The sequence below is a fragment of the Gracilinanus agilis genome, chromosome 2 (assembly GCF_016433145.1).
Source record: "Gracilinanus agilis isolate LMUSP501 chromosome 2, AgileGrace, whole genome shotgun sequence".
Lineage (NCBI taxonomy): Eukaryota > Metazoa > Chordata > Mammalia > Didelphimorphia > Didelphidae > Gracilinanus > Gracilinanus agilis.
This window is the reverse complement of record NC_058131.1, coordinates 463193662-463219339: the sequence shown is the minus strand read 5'-3', so window position 1 is coordinate 463219339 and position 25678 is coordinate 463193662. Positions and strand designations below refer to the sequence as shown.

General features: G+C 35.0%; 1 protein-coding gene across 1 annotated transcript in view; it reads left to right on the top strand.

The window, feature by feature from the left end:
* The window catches only part of SYNE2 (spectrin repeat containing nuclear envelope protein 2), a 419774-nt gene that overhangs the window by 321685 nt on the left and 72411 nt on the right, over positions 1-25678 (top strand). The window contains exons 88-95 of the mRNA XM_044664857.1: positions 1524-1700; positions 4356-4511; positions 8631-8783; positions 13850-14020; positions 14755-14885; positions 16558-16762; positions 21961-22140; positions 22928-23047. Coding sequence (XP_044520792.1) covers positions 1524-1700; positions 4356-4511; positions 8631-8783; positions 13850-14020; positions 14755-14885; positions 16558-16762; positions 21961-22140; positions 22928-23047 — 1293 coding nt within the window. The remainder of the gene's footprint in view (positions 1-1523; positions 1701-4355; positions 4512-8630; positions 8784-13849; positions 14021-14754; positions 14886-16557; positions 16763-21960; positions 22141-22927; positions 23048-25678) is intronic.

Below are 25678 nucleotides of genomic sequence, written 5' to 3'. Positions count from 1 at the left end.
GCTGCAGTGGATACAGTGCTAGGCTTGAAGTCAATAAGATCTAAGTTCAAATGTGACCTCAGCAACTTACTAGCTGTATAACTTTGGGCAAGTCACTTAACCCTATTTGCCATAGTTCTTTATTTGTAAAATGAGCTGGAGAAGAAAATGACAACCTACTCTAGTACTTTGCCAAGAAAACCTCAAATGAGATCACAAAGAGTTGGACCTGACTGAAAAATGACTGAAAACCCAGATGTGAAAATGGTCTTCTTATTGATCTTTATATATTTCCCCCAATAGAACTCCTTGAGAAGAACTTTTTTTTAATTTTCTGTCTGTATCTTTTCCTCCTGACACTATGTGCCTAATACACAGAAGGTACTTAATAAATGAGTGTTAATCTATTGATTGATCTTTAAGTCTACAATTGATTCAGTAATAATGGCAGAGTGGCGTTTTGTTTAGTCATGTCTGACTCTTTGTGACTCCATTTGGGGCTTTCCTGGCAAAGATGCTGTAGGAGTTCATTTCTCCAACATACAGTTTCCCTATATTGTCCCGTAGTGTTCATTTGCTAGCAGGAACTTTTAAAAATGCCCACTTATATATCTCTAGGGCAATGATATGTAGAAATTTATATATAAAAATATATGCAAAATAATTTCTAGTTAGAAGGTACTAGCTATCTCCAGGAAAGATCAAGATAGGTTTCCTGTAGAGGGTGGCATTTGAGCTGAGCTTTTAAGAAGCTAGAGATTCTAAAAAGCAAAGATAACTTCTAGGATTTGAAGTTTTCTTGAGTTTCTGTTGTTCTCTAAGCCATTTATGTCCTGAGTTGGTACACAGCAGGCCTTTGCTGCCCTGGTGGGTGGAGGGAAGATTTATCTGCCAATGACAAGGTGACATGAGACTTTCTTTAAATGTTCAATCATTAAGCAATAAGCTGTTAGTTTAATCTAAGGTGGTTTCCTAATCTAAAACATCCTTTCCTAACTACAATTCCCTTATATGTATTTCCCCTCCATTAGACTATAAACTCCTAGAAGAAAAAAACTGTCTCTCTTATGTTTTGTATCCTAAGTGCAGTGCATTTGGTCAGAATTTATTAAATGATTTTTCATTCATACATCTACATAAAGGAAATTCCAAAGGGCCACATCCCCTCCCCCCTTCCTCAGATCCCAGTAAATCAAAATTCCAAGAGTTCTATAGATGGGAATGGGCCAAGCCCAAAGAGAATTTTTCCAGGCAGCTGCAGAAAGAAATAGGTTTTCTGAATCTGCCTCAGTTATATATAGCACTTCTATGATGACCTTAAGAACTAATAAAGCTTCAGAATCCTCTGTAAGTCCCAGGACAGAATGCCAAATTGGCTTCTTATTAGAGAGTACTTCATTAAAAACTTCTTTATCCCCCCTTGAGGATACTGAACTGCAAATCCATCTTAATGACCTTCATTCAAATTCATTTAAGTGTCCCTGTCAAACAGTCCCTCAAACACACTTAGGAGGTTACTTGCTGTTCATGTTTTCTTTTTTCAGGAATCTAGGATGGAAATGAATTACAAGCAGTGGATAGTTGATTTCGTCAATCAGTCACTTCTACAGCTAAGCACCAGCGATGTAGAAAGTAAGCGTTATGAAAGAACTGAATTTGCAGAACGCCTTGGAGAGATGAATCGTCAGTGGCACAAGTTACATGGGACGCTAAACAGAAAGGTCTGCTCCCTTTTTTCCTCAGTTTTCCCAGTTTTAGTTTGTGCTTTTGTGTTAGAACTTTTAAAGTATTGTATATGTGTGTGTATGTATGTATGTATGTATGTGTATGTGTATATATATATATATATATATGATATGATGTTCCAAAAATCTTAGGGTACTACTGAGTTTTAATAGCTTTAAAGGTTTAAAACTGCATTGATTTTTAATACTATACATATATGCATATATGCATAAATGTGTATGCATGTGTTCATATATGTGTGTGTTTTTATATATGTATAGAGAACTCAAGCACAATGGGTGAACCCCTTGTGGTAAAATTTTGGGAGAAAACAGATAAGAATCACAGAGAACAAGCAGGCATGAATAAGTTGAAATATATAAGTTGAGTATATATAATCTCAAAATGGATCTCAGATCTTGTTGATTCTGGAGTTCTCACCAATAATGCAGATGACATCTGCATCTATGACATTGTGCAACCCATCCATGCCTGCCCATCTTGTATAACTCTTGTTCATACCCTCCAAGGTATGATGATGAATATTTGCTTCTCTCATTAAGTCATCACAAGAGGTCCATCCAATGAGGAAAATTGGGGGCCTCCCTCACATTCTCTTGACACTGAGAGAATACTAACAGAGCATGTGGGCTTCAATTCCAATATTCGTCTAGATCTTTAATATGAATATATGTACTGCCATATATAATATGTACACTAAATATATCAACATGTGACATATCTAAATACAAAAATGTAGCATATAAAAATACCTTGTATATTTATAGTATCAGACAGTAATATGTCTTCTTTTATATAACATACAGGATATTCTCAAAGTTGTACTAGGTTTTATTCTTTTGAGAGAGAGAGACACACACATATACACACAGAGAAAGGGTATATATGTGCATATATATAGAAAATGTGTGTATACATATATACTAGATATATTATAGACATATACATTATATACCTATATTATGTATTATACAAAGGTGATACATATTAGAGTCTAGTGATTAATGGAATTTTAAACTATTAAAACTTAAAAAACTTTGGGGACACCATGGTAGACATTGGCTGAAAATATTTACAAAAACCTGGATCTATGATATCAGTTCAGAAGACTTTACTGGACAATCAAGTAAAAAGAATCTAGAGTTTTTAGAAGATTTTATTTAAGTTTACAAATATACATGTTCTAATCTCAATTGTTCTTTGAAGTATGCACTCTAATATATGTAGCTAAACATACTTATAGTTATCCAATTCTTTAAAAAACATATTCAAGTAGCTAAATCATGATTATGTTTACTCTCTGAAGTAAAATCCTTTAGTTTTCCCAGAATAGCATATCTAAGAATTTGTACATAAAGCTAGAAGAGATCTCTTAGACTTTTAAATCAACCCCTTCATTTTGCAGATGGGGAAACTGAGTTCCAGCATGGTTAAGTGGCCTTCCCAGGCCACACCTGATATCCTATGAAAAATTTTGGTGTTCATTTTTTGAGTCTTGTTATTAAAGAATGAGAGAGTGAGTGAAGACAGCATTGAATACTGGATAGAGAGCTGGCTTAGGATCCAATATGATCTAGGTTCAATCCTACCCTCTAACAATACTGACTATGTGACTCTGAGCAAGTCACTCATCATCTAAGGGCTCTAGGCAAGACTTAAGCTGCAGAGAGGGTGCCAAAATGTTTTATTTTTTAAATTGTGGAGTTCCTTATATGAATGAAATTACAGGTCCAGTCCCTATCCCTATCTCCAGTAAAGAACAAGAAAAAAAATCCAATTAGGTTTAAAAAAACAAACCAGGAAAAATAAATTCAAGATAATGAAATGTTCTGTATGGACAAGTTTATGGTTACTGCCATTTCCTGTCAAAGTAAATATAATTCTAAACCTCCACAATGTGAGTATAATTGCCTTCTCCTCTCCCCTGCCCAGAGGTATATATCTTGTTAATGAAGTATCATTCTGGTGATCTGGGGAGGTTGATAATAGCATTTCCATAGAAAGAAGATTCTAGAGGAAGAAATTTGTAAGATTTTGCATGAGCTAGAAAGATAGTAAAAAAATAAATAGCCCCTTGAGGATTAGCTAGGTAGCTAGATAGAGCACCAGGCCTAGAGTTTGGGAGTACCTGGGTTCAAATCTGGCCTTAGACATGTCCTAGCTGTGTGACCCTGGGCAAGTCACTTAACCCCAATTTCCTATCTCTTACCATTCTTCTAAGACAGAAGGTAGAGGCTTAAATAAAAATATTCCCTTAGAGGATATATGATTTTGTCAGTGTGAGTTCTCCCTCAGAACCTATCCAGGTAAGAACCTCTCCATATTTTCTCATTTTGAACAATTACGAAAAAAAAAAAAGAGTAAAAACTGTGTTTTTAACAGTTATTATATAGCTTCAATAATAATTACCAACCTGCCTAGTCAACAGTTTAATTTTTATTTGAAATGTTGGTATTTAGTGGTACTCAATATGTTTTTCCTTTTTTATTAATTTTTTTCAAGAATTGTTAGGAAATCATAGATTTAAGGTAAAATGTTAGAAATGTAAGAAAAAAGTGCTCTAAAAACTTGTGTAGTGATTAATTCATTCACATTTAGTACATTTGATTGAAGACATATATATTTTGCAGATTCAACATTTAGAACAACTCCTAGAGTCTATCACTGAGAGTGAAAACAAAATACAGACTTTGAGGAGTTGGATGGAAGCCCAAGGAGAGAGACTGAAAGCACTACAAAAACCTGGAAGAGTAATATCAGTGAGGAGGACTCTGCTGGACTGTCAGGTAAAATAATCTAGCATTTATAACATTTTGTTGTTATTCAGTTATTTCAGTCTTGTCCAACCCTATTGGGGGTTTTCTTTGCAGAGATCCTAGAGTGGTTTGCCATTTCCTTCCCCAGCTTATTTTACAGATGAGGAAACTGAGGCAAATAGTGTTGAGTGAATAACTTGCCCAGGGTCACACAGCTAGTAAGTATCTGTGACTGGATTTGAACTCACAAAAATAAAGTCTTCCTGACTCCAGATCCATCAATATCCATTGCACATCTAGCTGCCCTTGTTTAGTACCTACTTGATTTAAATATTTCACAAATCTGTTTTTAATCTTGTGGGATCTGTTCATTTTTAGAGGTAGGGGAAGTTCAAATGTAGATATAAATCATGTTTCTACATTCATCTATGTTTATATACTGTATATAATGTATACTACATAGGAAAATTAAATACTCTGTGTATGTGTGTGTATACACATATGTATATATAGTTATTTCCAGGGAAAAGTCATTCGCATTTGAGAGTAGGAAGAGAATTAGAGAACAAAAACATTCATATGTGCATTATAATATATATATATATGAATACATATTATAGTTGGTGTGTGTGTGTGTATAAAATAGCCAGCATTTCTATGGTACTTTTAAGCTCCCAAAGAATTTCATATTAAGTATCTCATTTGAGCCTTACACAATCCTAGAGGTGGACTCCACAAGTTTTATTCTCCATATTTATGAAGGAGGACACTGGAGATCAGAGAACTTAAGTTACTTACACAAGGTTTTAGATATTTACTGCCCTGTTGAAGAAAGGATTCAAAGTGAAGTTTCTTAACTCTAAATCTAGTTCTCTTTCCTCTACATTCAGTTGCCTAAATAATTAGGTAATTATATGAGTGTATGAGGGGGAGTGTATTTTATATCCATATTAGCATTTCCTCATTTGATGAAATTTGGGGAGAATAGTTTTTTGTCACTGAAAGCTTTTGAGGATATTTGAGCTTTTTTTTTTTTAAGCAAAAAACGTACAGAGGTAAGTATAGTCAATCACCAATTATTTGGACTTATTTCTCATTTGGCCCATCTGATAATTACAAAATTGCTGTAAAATTATTTTTCAGGTCTTTCTTTCTGAGTCTCACCAGAGAAAGAGAGAATTTTCTTCTAGCTGATGTTAATTTTCTACTGAGTTCCTATCACATTTAGAACAGAATTTCAACTTAGCTTCAGTCCTGAGGGATTTTGATGTATTCCTTTCTTATGCATTTGCATCTACTATTGGCAATCTTCAAATTATGATAATGCTGTGAATAATGACGGGCAATATTTTTGAGCTCTTAATGATAATTACTTGTTAGTAAAATGAAAATTCTATTAACAACACTAACTTCTATTCTTAGTGAATAATTTTTGCATTATTAGCTAGTTATGTGACAAGTCCGTTGTTGTGTTGTCTTTTTTTCCCCACAAAGGCAATTTTACCTTTCTCTTTTGCAGCAATAGCCAAGGTTATGAACATGGACCTCACCAGTCTCATTAATTATTCCAGGCAGATATTTTCAGACCAACTGAATTTATTGTACTCCCTCTTCCCCTGGAGAGTTCAGTAAACTAAAAGATGCAAAGACTTAGACCACTGATGATAATTTCAAATTTAGGGAGAATCCTAGATGATTACACAATGGCCAAGCATGAAATAAAGGAAAACTGGATAAGATGGCATGGAGAATCTGCCCTTTAAGTCTCTGTCTCCCTAAAGAATCACTTATAGCTTTAAATTATAAGCTACTATATTCCTGTTGTTCAGGTTCTGTGAAGTCTTAGTGTAATTTTAGGCCATAAACAATACTAAGAATTTTGGGACACCCTGTCATTCGTCATGACAGCTGCAGAGAAATTTGGTATTTTAAAAATATCACAGAATGTGACTTTTCCCTTTTTCTGGATTAATAGCTTTTATTTATGCCCTTTTTCAAAACACTAGGACTGTTTCTCAAAACATCCTTTTCCCCATTAAATTTTTCCATGTAACAAAGAAAAATTGCATCAAAACCTACATGACAAAGCAGCCATGTCTGAAAGGATGTTCAGCATCCAGCAGCCATAATTCCCAACATCTCTAACAAAAGGGAAGAAAATTGTTTCTACCTCTTTTCTTTGAGACCAAGAGTGGTCATTGCAATTCATTTGAGTTAAACGGCATTTTAGTATTGTTTTCATGTATGTTATTCTACACAGTGTATATACTGTTTCTTTATTTTACATGAAGGAAAACTTATTTGAATTATTATTGTTGTTGTTGTTCAGCCACTCCTGACTCTTTGTGATTCCTTCTGGAGTTTTCTTGGCAAAGAAACTGAAGTGATTTGCCATTTCCGTCTCTAGCTCATTTTACAGATGAGGAAACTGAGACAAATAGGTTAAGTGACTTGCCTATGTCACACAGCTAGTAAGTATCTTCATGACTCCAGGCTGGCTATTCTATCCATTGTGCCACCTAGCTGCCCCATTTGAAGATGTACAGTATGATTTTTCTTAGAAAAATAAATATAGGTGGTATCGCATACCGAGAGACTGTATATACATAAAACACTCTTTTTGCACTCCACAAACTAAAACGAAAATCAGTCTTGAAGAGGATGAAGACACACAAAGGAGAAATAGATGGATTTTCAAAGGAAAGAGGAGAGACAGTAAATTTTGAAAACTACAATGATATTTCACTTTAATAACTATAACACATTCTCAGATAGCAATACTAACACCATGTTATCATGGAAACTGGTTTTCATGATTCCTTAAGATCAGTTTTTACCTTTATTTTTCCTCTTTAAAATGTTCGTTTTCTTTTATTACCATGGTGACAGAAGCGAAGCCTTATGTCACTTCTTCAGCTCTTCTTGTGTTGTTTATTCCCTGCTGTTTTCTGCTAATAACAGTTCATCTTCATTGAGTAGCTCTCCTCTTAACAGTTTCCCTGAAGTATGGGGAAAACATGCCAACTTGTTAGTAAATAAGTGTTTCAAAGATTTCTAAACAGCTGGGTCTTTGGGGGAGGGGAGCAACTAGTTTTTATCATTTCAAAGCAGAAGGAAAGTCAAGAATATTTTGACTAAAAGTACTCCAAGCTTTTATTCTATTATATACAGAAAGAAGCAAGTTGTTTGAAATTCCAAGATGATGATAGGAAATATGGTTAAGCTTAAAATGATAAACACATATTTTAAGACGAATGAGAGTGGTTTAGAGGATTAAATTAAGCATAAGTGCCTGAAGAACCTGTGTGCCATTAGCATAGGTAGCAGCAACTGGCTTCTTTAATCAAATTTTCAGAAAAGTGATTTAGATACTCGAGGTGCCAATAAATTAAGCTATAAAAACAAGACCTCAGTTGTTGCTGCTGAGCAAATAAACAACTTACCCTTTTTTTTTATAAAGTTTTGCCACCTTCTACTGGTGTTGTCATTCCTGCTTTCAAAAGACTGCTTGCTCTTTCCCAGGTTGAAGAATTCTACCTCTCTTTAACTTGGTATTCAAGAAGAATAAATTATGTTAGGAAACTTCTGTGTAAACAAATGACTCTGAAAAGGTACAAAGAGACCTCATTTTATTGCCTAGGGATTATGAGGCAGTTGGACAACTTACTGGATAGAGTGTTGGACTAGACTGAAGTCTAGAAATCCCGAATCCAAATCTGGCTCAGTCATTATCTCTGGGCAAGTTACTTAACCCAAGTATGCCTCAGATAAAATGAAATTATATTTCTAAAGCTCTTTGCAAATCATAAAGTGCTACATAATTCTATTTATGTTCATTATTCCATTAAAATCATCTTTCACCAATAATAGATATAAACAATAGACATAAACAGACTAGGGTTTGGGTCTATTCTGAAATTTAGGGGCAGAGAGATTCAGTTAAACTTTGTGTGTAATTTGATTTATGCCATATTATAAACTATATTTTTGTGCAAAATTCATGAATTTCTTTAATAATGGAATATATACCAGAAGTTCACTAAGCTCTCTAGAACAGACTTGCAAAGAGGATTCCTCTGTCCTTTGTACCTTTAATTAACATTTTGGGATGCTATGCAGCTAAATTCTATACATTTTTTTCTTTTCTAGGACCTAGAAAATCACTTTGCAACTAAATCCAGAGCACTAGATGATCTAAAACAAAATTATATAGCTTTGGAAAGTGGCCCAATGCCAGTGTTACAGGACACCATTTCTGGAATCAATGGTTTATATCAAATGAGGAACGACATTGTCAATCAGGTAGCAAGATATATTTAAAATATCTCTTCTTCCATGTATCCTTTCTTCCCATTCTTCCATCCACTAATGGAGAATCATTCCATGCCATACACTTTTCCGTAGCAGAACGTGTTGCTAAAGACCTCTCAGTTGTGCTTTAGGGACAAAAGTCCATTATCAAGTCCAATGTTTGTGTCAGGAAGCCTAACATACATGCTGCCCCTAATAGTACCTCTGTTTGAATTTTACTTCTGGCAGCATCTTCTGGCTAATCATAAATCATTAGTTCCATCATTGAAGAGGTATGCCAAAGACTCAGTGGCCTTTATGGAAAAGAATTTGGGGCTTTCTTCTTCAGGGTGGGTGTCTTGTACCATCTGTCTACATCAAAAAGAAGCATTCTTCAGTGATACAAGAAACAAATGTGATAAAACTAGTCTCAAAGAGTATTTTTAGTAGCATGATAATACTTGTTTTCTCCTCTACTAGAAAATCCCACTTCTTTCTTTCCATCTTAGCTGTAACAAAATAAGTCCCGAGCCATCCAGCCCTGTTCCTTTCCCATAAGGTGACAGAATTTGGATATGGCTGTAGGATCATATATCCAGAGTTGGAAATTATTTCCGAGGTCATCTAGTTCAACCCTTTTATTTTATGGAAAAGGAATCTGAGATGATGATGCATATTATTGTAAATGTAGAATTTACATTTAAACTTGAAATATTCTTTTCATTTAACTTTGGAAAGAAATTGAGTAAGCCACTTTTCTGGAAATATTTAGAGCCTCATTTTAAATTTTGTTTTCAAGATCTTACTACAAGGCTATATGATTGAATCTAAAAATTGTAATGCTTTTACAATTTACAAATTTACAAATATTGATTTTCATTTTGATACAAAAGTAATCATAATTGCACTTCAACTTTTAGAATGCCCTGTAGTACACACATTTCCAGTTTTTTTTTAAATTATTCTTCAAATAATTCAAAAGAGTGAATAATGAGTGAAAACACATTTAGAGCCAAAACCCCAAAATAAAATCATAAATACACTGATGTGAAAGATTAGTATGCTTTGATCTGTGTCTGACTCCAACAGTTCTTTCTCTAGAAGTGAATAGCATTCTCTTTCAAGATTGTCCCAGATCATTGCATTGCTGAGAATAGCCACGTTTTCACAGTTGATCATCATGCAACATAGCATGCTGTTAGTGTACAATGTTCTCCCACTTCTGCTTTTTTCACTCAGCACAGTTCGTGCAGATCTTTTTGGCTCTTTCTGGAATCATCTCACTTATCATTTCTTATAGCACAATAGTATCCCATCACCAACCTTTACCACAATTTGCTCAGTCTTTCCCCAACTGATGGACATCCCCTCAATTTCCAATTTTTCCTACTACCAAAAGTGCTGCTATAAATATTTTTGTACAATAAGCTCTTTGCCCTCTTTTATTATCTCTTTGGGATAAAAACACAATAGTGATATTACAGGATCAAAGGATATGCATTGGTTTATAGCTTAGGCATAGTTCCAAAATGCCCTCCAAAATGTTTAGATCGTTTCACAAATCTACCAATAGGTGTGAGGTGGTAACTGAGCCTTGTTTTTATTTGCATTTCTCTAAGAGTGATTTAGAACATTTTTCATATGATTATTGGTGGCTTTGATTTCTTCATCTGAAAATTGCTTGTTCATATCCTTTGACCATTTGTTATTCAGGGAATGGCTTATATTCTTAGAAATTTGACTAAGTTTTCTTTGAATTTAAGAAATTGAACCTTTATTAGAGAAATTTGTTTTAAAAATTTTTCCCTAGTTTGTTGTTTCTCTTTTAATCTTGGTTATATTACTTTTGTTTGTACAAAAGCTTTTTAACGTAACATAATCAAAATTGTTCATTTTACATCTTATAATGCTCTCTGTCTCTAGTTTGGTCATTAATTCTTCCCTCCTCCAAAGATCTGCCAGGTAAACTCTTCTGTGTTCCCCTAATTTAGTTATGGTATCACTCTTTATATCTAAATCATGTGTCCTTTTCGACCATGTCTTAGTATAGGGTGTGAGATACTGGTCTATACCTAGTTTCTGCAATACTCTTTTCCAGTTTTCCCAGCAGGTTTTTTTTTAAATAGTGAGTTCTTACTTCAAAATCTTAGGTCTTTGGGTTTATCAAACACTAGGTTACTAAGGCCATTTACCCCTATATGTTCTGTATTTAATCCATTCCATTGCTCTACCATTCTCTTTCTTAGGCAGTACCAAATTGTTTTGGTGATTACTGCTTTGTAGTGGTTTGAGATTTAGTAACTGCTAGGCCACGTTCTTTCCCATTTTTTTTCATTAGTTCCCTTGATATTCTTGACCATTTGTTCTTCCAATTGAATTTTGTTATTATTCTTTCTAGTTCTTTAAAATAATAGTCTGGTAGTTTGATTGGCATGACATTGAAAAAATAATTTGTATATAATTGTCATTTTTATCATATTAACTCTGCCTACCCATGCACAATTAATATTTCTCCAATTGTGCAGTTCTGAATTTATTTGTGTGAAAAGTGTTTTGTAAGTGTGTTCATGTAATTTCTTGGTTTGTCTTGGCAAGTAAATTCCCAGGTATTTTATATTGTCTACAGTTACTTTAAATAGAATTTCTAATTCTATATTTTGCTGCTGAACTTTGTTGGTAAAATAAAGAAATGCTGATGATTTATGTGACTTTATTTTGTATACTGCAACTTTACTAAAGTTATTATTTCAACTAGATCAGTTGTTTTTTCAATGAGATATTTCCAATTTCCTTCTCTTTTTCCTTCTGATTTTGTTTTATTGTTTCTTCATGTCTCATGAAATCATTAGCTTCTAGTTGGCTATTCTAATTTTTAAGAAATGATTTTCTTCCCTTCCCTTTTTGAACCTCTTTTTTTCATTTGGTCAATTCTGCTGTTATTTTCTTCTTGAATTGCTTTCATTTCTCTTCCCTATTTTTTCCTCTGCCTCTCTTAAATGATTTTTTAAATTCTTTTTGAGCTCTTTCAGAACCTATGACCAGTTCATATTTTTCTTTGAAGCTTTGTGTGTGTTTGCTTTGCTTTCACTATCCCCTTCTGTGTCTGTGCCTTGTTCTTCTTTGTCTCCATAAAAATTTTCTATGGTTAGGTATTTTTTTGATGTTTACTCATTTTCCCAGTTTTTTTCTTGACTTTCACTTTTATCTTAAAGGTGGGCTCTGTTCTCAGGATAGAGAGGGTACTCTCTTAAACTTCAGTTCTTCCTTAATGCTCTCATAGCTCTATTTCTGTGTTTCTGCAAACTTTAGTTCTTCTAAGGTGGTATGGTGGCCCGTGGGGTAGGAGCTCTTAAAGCCACCTCCCATTGCTGATTCAGTTACCTGCTAGGACAGCTAATGGCTCAAAGAGCTCAGAGCACTATGAACTACCCTATGCAGGAACTCAAAGACTACTCTTAGGCTTAGGCAGAGGTTTTTGGTCTCACCTGGAACCTAATCAGATCACACATACTGTAGACTTCTTTGCTCTGGGGCTCACAGCTTTGGAAAGAGCTAGCTGGGTCTGGGCTTACATAGGCCAGTGCCTTCTTCAGACTGCCTTGCACTGGGGTTCAGGGCCTTGCTTTGGGCTTACATAGTCCAGGTATCCCACACAAACTGCCTCACATTGGAATTTCAGACTTTACTGCAGGTTTGGGCTGGGGCTTAGCACTTTATGGGATGTGTATGGGGCTGCACTACTTTTGGCTTAGGCAAGATCTCAGAGTTTTGATATTGGCTTAGGTCCACATTCGGGACCTGGAACAGTAGATATGGGGTGCTGTTGGCTTTCACTGGTATACCTTGTTGTAATCTCCTTGTGGTGGTGCTCTCTTCTCACCCTAGTGAATCAGACCCTCTCTTCCTACCTTTCAAAATTGTTCTTTGCAAGAAATTGCTTCACTACATCTCCTTGTTGATTCTTTCACTCCTGTGTTAATTTTGAAGCATTATTTTAAGGTTGGTTGGAGAAGATTCTTGTGATTTAAGCTCTCCCTGATTCTACTCCTCCATCTTAGCTCTGCCTTCTTAGTGATTCATCTCAATAAACATTTTTTAAAATATATGTATTATAGATATATATACAAGATGGATTAAGGTAAATTTGCATTCACTCAGTTGCCAATCAAGAACATTTAGACCCTGGCTGGGATTTCAAAGATTGAATTGATTGTTGTTGTTGTTGTTGTTGACTAAACAGTCACATAGGAAGGGTCTAGTTAGGGTCCAAGGCAGGATTTGATCCACCTAGCTACCCAGATTACCTCACAAAGATTTGTAATTCATTGGTATGGTTATCCCTTTAAAACCATGTTGGCAAAGATGTGGCATGCATGCCATAGTGTGCCAGAGGAGATGCTCAATTCCCCCCTCCAACATGCCTGAGGACATTTTTTTGCACAACTTTCAAGAAGTCAGTGTCACCATGATATATGAGGCATTGTAGTAATATGATAGTAGAAGATATTTTAGATAATTTTTTTGTACTTGACACACTTTATAACTCTAACTCTAAAGTAGTGTATAAATATGAACAATTTAATTGCTATCATAATTATTATTGTTTACTTGTTTTCAGTTGAGTTTGACTCCGTGACTCCTTTGGGGGTTTTGTTGGCAAAGAGACTAGAACTGTTTGCCATTTCCTTCTCCAGCTCATTTGAGAGTTGAGGAAACTGAAGCAAACAGGGTTAAGTAACTTGCCCAGCATCACATAGCTAATATCTGAGGCTGCATTTGAGCTCAGGTCTTTCTCACTCCACCCCAGCATAGCTGCCTACTATTATAATTAGCCATCCCAGTTTCATCTCCTAATGTTTAATCTGACCATAACACCCCAGGGACTGTATTTGGATATCCCAGTGCCAGCATCTTATTCCTTCTTAGTACTTATCCTGTCATGTTATCCACATAAGCACTTTATCCAAGGATAAGTCCCAAAGTTGCTACTACTTTAAGATTATAAGCCTGGGGAAAAAAATAATGAGAGAATGTGAATCTCCTTCTAAATCAACCTGTTTCTTCTTCCTTTCCCATAGGTCAACCAACTGAAAACTTCTATGCAATCAGTATTACAACAGGAAAGGGGTTATGATAAACTCTTTGAGGAAGTGAATATGATGACAATCCGATTCTGGTACTGTGTGGAACACAGCAAGCCTGATGTATATTCTCTGGAAGCTTTGAGGTGTCAAGTGAAGAACCTTCAGGTAAATATGCACAGCAAGTTAGAGAAAGGAAATTTAGGAAAGAAAAAAATCTTAGATATAATCCCTTTTGTATAAATAGCTTCCTGGAAATATCTAGTTTAATTATCTGTATGAGTAGTTGAATCAAATTCGTGACTTTGGCATTTAAAAATTTACACACGTAGTTATTTAAATTTATTCCAACATGGAATAGGTAGTATTGATTTGATTACTGTACCTAGAACATGAGTAGAAAAGAGAGATAGTAGAGAATATGGCTTGGATGGATGGGATGTTAGTTATGACACATGGTCTGGAGGCCTGGGACTAATTAGAAATAGTATGTAAAATAGTGGTTCAAAATTAGAGTCAGAAAGACCTGAATTTTGGACTTCCTCGGATACATGCTAACTTGTGTTCAGAATCAAGTTATTTAATCAATCTATGCCCTAAGTAGCATTGATAAATAAGTCATATATCATTATAAGTGGCGAGAGTCTCTATACCAGTTCTTTGCCACAATATTTCACAAAATAAATCAATTATAAAGGAAAATTTCCTTACAATAAGTACAGTCAAAAAGTAAGAGTGGGATGTTTCAAGCGATATTCATAACTAGGTTTTCCCAATTGTTTACTAATTTTAGTCTTTGAATTTTTTTTACTACTGTTTGAATCTAATCATATTGGCAAATTGCTCTTTAGAATAGTAGATCAAACTATGTTTAAATTCCTATTTATGATCCATTTTCTTAGGTTCTTCAAGATGAAGCAGAAAGCAGTGAAGGAAATTGGAGCAAACTACAGGATGCAATTAGTAAACTCAAAGACTATTGTCCTTCAGTTACTGAGATAATTAAGCAGAAGTATCAAGAAGCACGTACAAGGTACATTTCAGTTAAATACAGTATGTTTCATCCATGAGGTTATGTGGACAATACAGCAATGCCTTATGGCCATTTTATGGCTATCACATTTTATCAGACATTTTCCGAAATGACTAATTTTCAATCTTCTGATCTCTTTTGCTCTCAAGAAACTTTCCCCCCAAAAAAGATGTAATGTCATCGAGGATATAATCTATCTTCTGGGAGTCTCAAGTAAAATAGATATTGCTCTGATCAATCCAGGAGGAGGAAAGCAAACAGATGCTATAAACATTTTATTTTTAATTATTTTAAAATCTGACACCTAATACAAAGAGCATTTCCATATGCAAAACAGGATGGATTGTTTATATATGAAACCACAAATCTCTTATTTATGCATGGTTTATTTTTTCTCTTTATTAAATTCAACATGTTACTTTTAAATCTGTTCTCCTTGTCTGTGTTTCCTCTGTACTTTTCTTCTGTTTTCTTCTGTGAATTTTTCTAAATACTTCAATGACCTTTTCTTTTTCTTCCCCCCAAGGCAACCTTATGACTAATTCTACTCTTCTTAACAATACCCAAATCTCAATTTAAAAAAAAATCTTTGTAATGACTATTCATAGTCAAGCAAAATAAATTCCCACCTTGACCCCATCTCAAAATGTATTTCTCATTCTTTATCTTGAGTACATTACCTCTATCACAAGGTGGGTAGCCTACTTCATCATTGGTCCTCAGGAATTATGGTTGGTCATTGAATTGAAAACAATTCTTAACTCTTTCAAAGTTACTCTACCATGTTGTTGTTATTGTATAAATTTTTCTCTGAGCTGTGTTTACTTCACTCTGCATCAGTTCATACAAGTCTTCCCAAGTTTCTCAAAAATGAGAATTTTTTTCTTCATTTCTTTATAACATAATACCCTTCCATTATGTTTATACATCATAAATCGCTCAGCCTTTCCCCATTTGAAGAGTTTACGCCACAGCCCCCAACTCTTTTTTTTCCAACTTTTTACTTTAACTAAAAGAATTACTTCAATCATTCATATACATATGGGTCTTTAAGAGTATCCCTAGGACAAAAGGTTTGCACATTTAGTGACTTTTTAGGCATGGTTTCAAAGAATGATTAGACCAATTCATTTCTCTACCAATAGTACATTAATGTGAGGGTCTTCCCAAAGTCTCTCCAACATTTATCTCTTTCCTTTTTCCTCATCCTTGCAAATCTGGTGGGTATGAATTAAAACCTTAGAGAAATTTGAATCTGAATTTCTTTTAGTGATTTGAAGCATTTTTTGATATGGTCATTAGATAGGCTTGGATTTCTTCCTTTATAAACTGCCTATTTGTATCCTTAGATCATATATCTTTGGGGGAATGACTTTTGTTTTTGAATCAGTTATTTTGAATATCAGACCCTTATCAAAGAAGGTTTTCTAAAGATATTTTCAAGAGATACTGGTTGACCTTCTCATTTATCTTTCAGGGACATGGAGGCTTGTCTTCTAAATTAATGAATCAGGAATTGGGGCTAATTAAAGAATCCTCCCTTACCTTTGGCATTCACTTATACTATTATTGAAATAACATTTATCATTATATTTTTCCACTTTCAGTTGGAGAATCTGGATTATGGGAAATGAAATATTATAGGACTTGTCATGTATCTATTTGTTGATAGGTGGACTCAAGTGAATCATGAAGTTGCTGAACAGTTACAATCAGCCCAAAGTATGTTACAACTTTGGGAGTCTTATACTGTTGCTCATACTGAAACAACGGCAAAGCTTGATCAACTTGAAGAGAAGTTTAAACACATTTTAACTATCAATATGTCTGGAGACAACCTGACTGAGATCTTAATCCGGGCACTGAAGGATGCAGAGGTAAGTACAAAGTCCTTTCCCTTCCTCTTGTTTGATCATGAGCAGGAGAAGAACCCTATATTATTCTCTTCCATTGACTTAACATTTAATAATATCTGCATGGATCTCCATTTCTTTATTTGAAGAGGTCAATCTGAGTGATTTTAAAGTATCTTTGTTATCCTAACTATATTGTAAAACCTTCGACTAAAGAGCTATGTGGTTTATTTTTTTTAACCCCTTACCTTCTGCCTTAGAATTAATACTTGGTGTGAGTTCCAAGGCAGAAGAGTGGTAAGGGCTAGACAGTGGGGGTTAAGTGACTTGCTCAGGGTCATACATCTGGGAAGTATCTAAGGCCAATTTTGAACCTAGGACTTCCCATCCCTAGGCCTGGCTCTCAATTCATTGAGCCACCCAGCTGCCCCCTGACTTTCTATCTTAGCATTGTTACTAAGACAGAAATTAAGAGTTTTGAAAAAATTTTAAAAGTATAAGAGACTATCCTCCTTCCTTCGAGAAGCTTCTAGTCTTCTTGACAAAGTAAAAGAAATATATATTACTAATATTAATAATAAAGTAGAAATAATAAATATAAATAACAATAGATTAAATAAATAATTAAAATGTATGTGCTAATGGATTATATATACTAATACAAGGCAGTTTAAATTAGCGAGTTCCCAAGATGTTGCCATATACAGAGAATACAGGGGTGATTAGAAACAGATCCACATGGAGAGGAGTAAAAGCTTCATGGAGAAAGGAAACTGTAGGATAGAAAGGATGACAGTAATAGGAGATCAAGAATGTTACTTCCAGTATCCACCAATGGAGCAAAACAATAGCTGATGATAAAAGGCCTGCAGTTTTGAAAATGATGAACCAATCAGTTAACTAAGCTTTCAGTCCAAAGAATCTTGAGAACTCATCACAAAACATAGTAAATCTAAATTCCACCCCTCACTGTCAGAAAATCTTGAATTCCTTAACACTAAGACTCATTTGAAAAACAAAAAAGGCAAATTCACTAGCAGGTACAATTCCAGTGGCCAATTATGCAGAAGGATAACACATCTCATCCATGCAGACATTGGCAGATAAAGCCAGAAGGGTCAGTTTCAGGCAGACCAATTATATCTAGGTGGATAGGAAAAGAAAAAACAAATCATTTGGTAGTTCTTTCCTCGGAAGCAGACTGATTTCTCTTGACATTGACATTCATCTCATGCTGTTTGTGTAAATCAGGTAGTTTGGTAGCACAGTGGGTAGACATGGAATCAGGAAGCCTGAACTCGACTCCCATCACTGATATGGAGTAGCCATATGACTCAGTGTAAGTCACTTACCCTCTGTCTACTATAAAATGAAGATAGTGATTGCACTTACCTCAAAGGGTAGTTGTGAGGATCAAATTAGATAATATATGGAAAAAGCATGTTGCAAACCTATCCATATAAATGCTACCTCTCTTCATTACCATTGCCATCATCTATTCAGGTATAAGCAGCCAAAATATCATCATTTTCTCTGGTTCTTAATGAGCAAGGACAGCTAAGTGACTCTGGATACCATGCCTGTCCTGGAGTCAAGAAAACTCATTTTCCTGAGTTCAAATCTAGCCTCAGACACTTGTTAACTGTGTCATCTTGGACAGGTCACTTAATCTTGTTTGCTTCAATTTCCTCATTTATGAAATGAGTTAGAGAAGGAAATGGCAAACTACTCTATGATCTTTGCCCAGATAACCCTAGAAGGGGACGTGAAGAGTCTCAGACATAGCTGAAATAACCAAACAGTAATGACATTCAATGAGCCAACTAAATTTATTGGGATAGGACTACAATAGCAAATATAGTATGAAAAAGAATTTTTTTCTCATATTTCTTTTATCTCCACTGACAGAGCTCAAGTCTCTTTTTGTTCTTCACATTAATACTCAGTAACTAGACTCTAGACTTCCTTGACAGCACCACACTTTTAATGAATGTCTCTGTTTAGAAACCAAACTATAGCAAAACAAATTGATCCCTACACATGGAGGAGTAGGTGTCAATTTCACTGATCAGTTCTATGATTTTTAATTTAAAAAGTTTAATTTAGAAAATGATTTCTACTGATTTTTAATTTCAAAAGTGTTAAATTGACCTCATAGCCAATTTGGATCCTTCAAGTCCTATGTTCCCTTTGGGAGATAAGCATATTTTAATAATGATTTGATATAGTTTTGTTCTGTTATGAAACCCTGTAATTCTCTTGGGATCTCAACTCACTATTTTAAATAGTCAGAAGTTTTGTACTATAAATACTGTATTGCATTGTAAATATTCAGAGTCCTTAGGGAAAGTGAGGTCAGAGAAGTTAAATAAGGTATATAGTGCTCACAGATTTCAAGTGAAAGACCCTGGTTTGGGAAAATGAAAGACTGAATATAAATAATGAAGGATGAGTAGTATTCAAAGAGTGGTGTACCATTTTTGAGGTTTAGTAGAAGACATAAAAACCAGATTTTTGTTTTCCCAGCATCAGGTCAATAAACTTTTTTTTTTCTACTTTTGTTACATTTTTTAAAAAGTATTACCTTTTATTAATGCATTTTGTTTTTATATCATAGTCATTTGTAGAATCTCCCATAGTCCAATATTGAACTCTCCTTTATAAGAAAAATAGTTCAGCAAAAACAATCTCTGCAGAGAGCAACCTTAACTCATAGTATATGCAACACTCTTCCTCCCGTGACCCTTTACTTCTCTGTCAAAAAGAAAAAGATATAAGAAAAGTTTTTTTTTAATTTTTTTAATTCCTACTATGTGCAACATCCTTCATTACAGTACTAATCCAGTGCCACATCAATATTTGGACATGATCCTAAATTCTCTGCTTTTGCCTACAGAACACAAATCCTCAGGCAGCTATGTGGTTCAATGGTTAGAGTGCTGAGCCTAAAGTCAGGAAGATTTTTCTTTCTGAATTCAAATCTAACTTCAGGTACCTATCAGCTGTATGACCCAGGCAAATCATTTAATCCTATTTGCCTCAGTTTTCTCATCTGTAAAATGAGCTAGAGGAAAAAAATTGCAAACTACTCCAGTGTCTTTGTGAAGAACCCCAAATGGGATTATAGAGAGTTGGACACAACTAGAAATGATGGAATAACAGCAACACTACTGGAACTGGAAAGGTTTAGAGTATGGGCTAATGATCAACAATTTGTTATTTGTCCAAGTTCCAAATGATGAGAGGCTCATCACCAGATTGGCCTCAAAGCAATATTTTTCTGGCCACAGTAAATTGTAGAGTTGCTGAAGGAAAATTCCCATATCAATAAAATGACAGATCCTTAAAGTAATGAACTATGTTCAAAGCATTCTGCAGAGTTCACTTAACGTAAGTTATAAAATTCCAGAAGTTAGAGGTGCTCATGAACTGTTGACATGATTGAAAGACCCAACTCTTTTGCAGTGTCTCTATCCTAAAGCACAGTGTCTAGACTGTATAGGACAAGCTAGAGGAATCATTGAAGTGTTAAGCCTTTGTTTTTGATAGTTAATGTGCATTTGTGCCTTTGTTAATATAAACTCTAGTTTTGAGAACATTGTGACTTTGCACACTGCACAGTGTTATATTTTATTCTGTAGCTTGCTCTTAAATTTTGTAATTATTAGTAAAGAATCCTTGTATAGTGAATACATTTCAAATTTACTTGAATTGTTATGAAGCCTCACAAATATCATTATCTCCAACCTCATAGATGCTATTTAAATGAAAAAAAAAAACTATTATCTAGTTGAGTTCTGGCCCAAATTTTTATCTCACTGATTAGAGAGATTAGACTAAAGATCTTTCCCCACCCTGATTAAATCCTGCATGCTTTATTAAAAGTAAGGCACTTGCCATAAGTTTCCAATATAGAATACTTTCCCAAGCTATCCTAAACCAATTTTTCCTTCCAACTGGTGGGACTGTGCAGGCATTTGGTATACTTATATTTATATCAAAATGCCTCAGTGGAGTTCTAAATCTATAATAATTAGAGAAATGCAAATCAAAACAACTCTGAGGTATCACCTCACACCTAGCAGATTGGCTATAATGAAAGAAGGGGAGAGTAATGAATGTTGGAGGGGATGTGGCAAAATTGGGGACATTGATGCATTGCTGGTGGAGTTGTGAAATGATCCAGCCATTCTGGCTGGCAATTTGGAACTATGCCCAAAGGGCTATAAAAGAATGCCTGCCCTTTGATCCAGCCATACCATTGCTGGGTTTGTACCCCAAAGAGATCATAGATAAACAGACTTGTACGAAAATATTTATAGCTGTGCGTTTTGTGGTGGCAAAAAACTGGAAAATGAGGGGATGTCCTTCAATTGGGGAATGGCTGAACAAATTGTGGTATATGCGGGTGATGGAATACTATTGTGCTAAAAGGAATAATAAACTGGAGGAATTCCATGCAAATTGGAGAGACCTCCAGGAAGTGATGCAGAGCGAAAGGAGCAGAGCCAGAAGAACATTGTACACAGAGACTGATATACTATGGTAAAATCAAATGTAATGGGCTCCTGTACCAGCAGCACTGCAATGACACAGGACAGCTCTGAGGGATTTATGGTAAAGATGCTGCCCACATTCAGAGGAAGGACTGCAGGAGAGGAAACATATAAGATAAACAACTGCTTAAATGCATGGGCTGAGGCGGACATGAATGGGAAATAGACCCTGAACAAGGACACATGTTACAACCAGTGGAAATGTGCGTTGGCCATAGGTGGGGGGACAGCGGGGGGTGAAGGGGAAAGTAGGGGCATAAAGTATGTAAACAGATTAAAAGCGAATATTAATAAATGTCTAATAAAAAAATAAATAAATAAAATGCCTCAGTGGTATAGAGGGTTACACTGACCATTGAGGTAATCAGGGTTATAAAATGCTCAGAATACAAAATGCAGAAAAATCCATTCGTGCAGCCTCTAATTTCTATGAACTAAAAGCCCCTACTGTCTTAGTCTGAAAAAGGATTTGGTTATTGTTTGACTCAGAATAAGCGATTTCACCACAAATCTTTTAACTGAGCCACCTGCTAGACCACATAGTGAGTGAAACTTAGCTGCATGGATTATTATGGCTTACATTAAAAAAAGAAAAAGACAAACTTCAGGGTAAAATGTTAGTTGGTAATGGGGAAAATTATTGTTTTTCAACATTCTTCTTTTCAGAACTTGCAACACGAGTTACAGAACATAAAAGAAACCTTTCTTCAGAATTTAGCAGTCATTGAACCAAACCTAGAGCAAGCAGGTCCTGTCAAGCAAGATGTTCTTTCTAATCAGTCTTCTTCACTTCAGAGGATTTCTTACTTGGAAAAAATGCTGCTTATGAAGTCAAATGAGTTTGAGGTACAACTTGAATTAATTTTTAGTTTGGTTTTGATCTTGTGATCTCAAATGCAATTGTAGGATCCTTCTATCCCTGAATCAGCTCCAAATGAATTTTTATAAAGCTAAGGCAAATTAATTTCCTGCATGGCATTTGCATATTTTATAGAAAGTTTGTTCATTTCATTATATATGATGGTTTATAAGTCAGCACATTATCCTGAATAAGTTATTCCAGGTTTGCTATTGTTTTAAAAGTATGTTCATTGAATTGTGCATAAATTACCTGGTGTTTTCTTTATTCACTTGTTGGCAGCCCCTTAGTGGTAATTGTGCATGCAGAGAGCAAAAATAAGTTTATGCCAGGACACATAGCTCCCTGTAATCACACCTGAGGGAGCAGATTCATTGTATCTCTCTTGGTTCTTTCTATTCACTATAAGCCAAGGATAATTGCCAAATATAAAAGATATAGACTAGTAAGTATTTAACATGACCAAGTATCCAAAATCACCATCAGCTTTTTAAACATGTTTACTATATCTTGATATACATAAAAAAATATATAGATAGATATAGATATAGATACCTTGCTACAGATTATCTTCCTTTATATATTATTTGTGTGATATGTATATATAATTATTTTTGGAAACAGTATGATAAGTTATTAAATTATATTAAATATATTAAGTAATAAATGATTATTAAATATATAAACAATCAAAGATAATCTTTAATACTTTATTTTTTCTTTTCATTACATATGTACCTAAGTTTCTGATGAAAATATATCTCTTTGTTTTAGCATATTCTTTCCCAGCTAAAGGATTTCAGGGATCAACTAGAATCTTTGGAAGATAGCATCAAGCATTCAGTACAGAGTTGGGATTTACAGGGAAGAGAAGATGATCCAGAACACTTCCTGGTACAGTCAAATTTGATATGTTTCTAAGGGCTTGGATCAGGATAAGGAGTTTGTTTTTTATGGCTAGCTGAATGGCTAGTTTGTATGGGTTTGTAGGGCTGGTATGCAGAAAATGAGAACTATTAAACCTAGTCATATATAACATTCCTACACAATTTTCTCTAAAGCCTAAATTGAGCTAGGATTAGAACTCGAAACTTCCGAATTGATCTCCCCTAGAATTGTAAAACTGAAAATATGAGATAGCTGAGTCCCACTTAGTGCAAATAATAATTTCTCTGAGGTAGTCACATGTATTCACATTCACAGTATTTGAAATTAAAATTATGTAAAATATGATCATTCCAGACTCAAACCAAATTTTACCAATTTAAGGAAATAGCTGACATATTTTAGAATGATTTTCAACAAAGCTTAAGAAAATACTAAGTAATCATTAATCATTAGTCACTCAACAAATTTATTGGGAACATCCATTACCAAACCATTCTGGATAACAAAATGGAAACTAGTGAAAAGAACTGAGGAATGTTTTTTTTATTTTTTTATTTTTATTAAAACCCTTACCTTCCATCTTGGAGTCAATACAGTATATTGACTCCAAGGCAGAAGAGTGGTAAGGGTAGGCAATGGGGGTCAAGTGACTTGCCCAGGGTCACATAGCTGGGAAGTATCTGAGGTCAGACTTGAACCTAGGACCTCCCATCTCTAGGCCTGACTCTCAATCCACTGAGCTACCCAGCTGCCCCCAGAACTGAGGAATATTATTGCTAAGCTATTTCTTATAGTATATTGAGGTCCTCCAGGGGGTCACATTATTTAAATTCGACCTGTATATTTCTTCTGGGATAGAACCAATACATTAATTTAGTCTGGCAGAAGAGACCATATACTTCACTCATAGTCCTCCTCTAAAAAGAATAAGAGAAAGATATAGCTCTCTCAGCTCTTCACCAGCAAGCCTTGGTCTTTAAAATTATAGTGTTTAGGGGGCAGCTGGGTAGCTCAGTGGATTGAGAGCCAAGCCTAGAGACGGGAGGTCCTAGGTTCAAATCTGGCCTCAGACACTTCCCAGCTGTGTGGCCCTGGGCAAGTCACTTGACCCCCATTGCCTACCCTTACCACTCTTCCACCTGTAAGTCAATACACAGAAGTTAAGGGTTTAAAATAAAAAAAAGTAAAAAAATATATATATATAGTGTATAGATTGGTTTTGCTTTTGTTCTTTCTTTTTGTATCCTTAATAATGGCTGTGTTTATTTTGTTCGTCTGACTTACTTCCTTCTGTATAACTTCCAACATGAACTCCTAGGGACAGGTAAGTTCCTGAAACAGCTCAAGATTCTGCCTCCTCAAATTATTTTTGGAAACAAGTTTTGCTGAAAATCATTTTAAGATGTGTTAGTCTATTTCCCTACTTTGATCATTCTTTCATTAACAAACATAATTAAAACTTTGGATCGAGATTCAGCCTCTGGAATTCAGCCCTGGATCATGATTTTAAACCTGGATCTTCTTTGAAGAAAATATTGAATGAAGGGAGTAAATGGTATGGTGAAAAGAGGGCCACATTAGAAGTCAGAGGATGTGTGTTTAAATACTGGTCCTACTGGATAATCTTCAGCATGTCTTCAAAATCCTTCCTTCCTTCCTTCCTTCTTTCCTTCCTTCCTTTCCTTCCTTCCTTCTGGCTGGAAATATAGCAATCACTCATGGACCCAATCTTACTGATAGTCAGTATGAGATTTGATTTACTCCATTTGTTACTTGGACACTTTCACTCTTCTTAAGCAGCCTGGTGACCTTCCAATCCTAGGAGCTCACCAAATTCATTAAAGACTTGTCATAGACACTGGACCAGTTTTAACCTTACTGCAGCTCAGGATTCCCAAGTTCAGGCCATCCTCTACTCTCAGCCTCCCCAGTAGCAAGGATAATGGAGATATACCATCAGACAGTTATTATCTTTTCCAACATTTCCTTCACCCTGTGTTTACTGGGCAAGCTGTCCTGACCACTTCAGAATGGTTATAATATAGAATACATGGGGTTTTATGTGTGACTTCTTTCTGTTACTCTCAATTGAAGTACATTGCTGGTAACAATGCTCATTACACTCTCAGACCACATGAATTTGTTGCTAAATATTCTTTTAGTGGCTTGAGAATCAGGAGGCCTGGGATTGCAAGTCTGACTCTGCCACCAAGTAATTTTGAGACCCTGGCAGGTCACTGAACCTCTCTGGGGCCTCTGTTTTATCATCTATAAAAAGTCAGGGGTTTGTCTAGATCAGAGGTGTCAAATACATGGCCTGGTGCATAGAGCCCAAACCAGATTAAAATGTAATTGGGAGGGGAAGCTAAGTAGCACACTAGATAAGAGTACCAGACCTGTGTGACTTTAGCTCAACCGCCTAGCCTTTGCTATTCTTCTGTCTTAAAATTGATATTTAATATCCTTTCTAAGATAGAAGGTAAGGGCTTTAAAAAAATAATTAGAAATATTTAACAAAAACTTTAACTGAACATAAAAAAATTAATATGTGGGTTTTTTAGTCAATATGCAGCTTTCAAGGATCCTTGTGTATGATTTACTGTTCCTAGTTGATTTTGATACCACCAGTTTAGATAA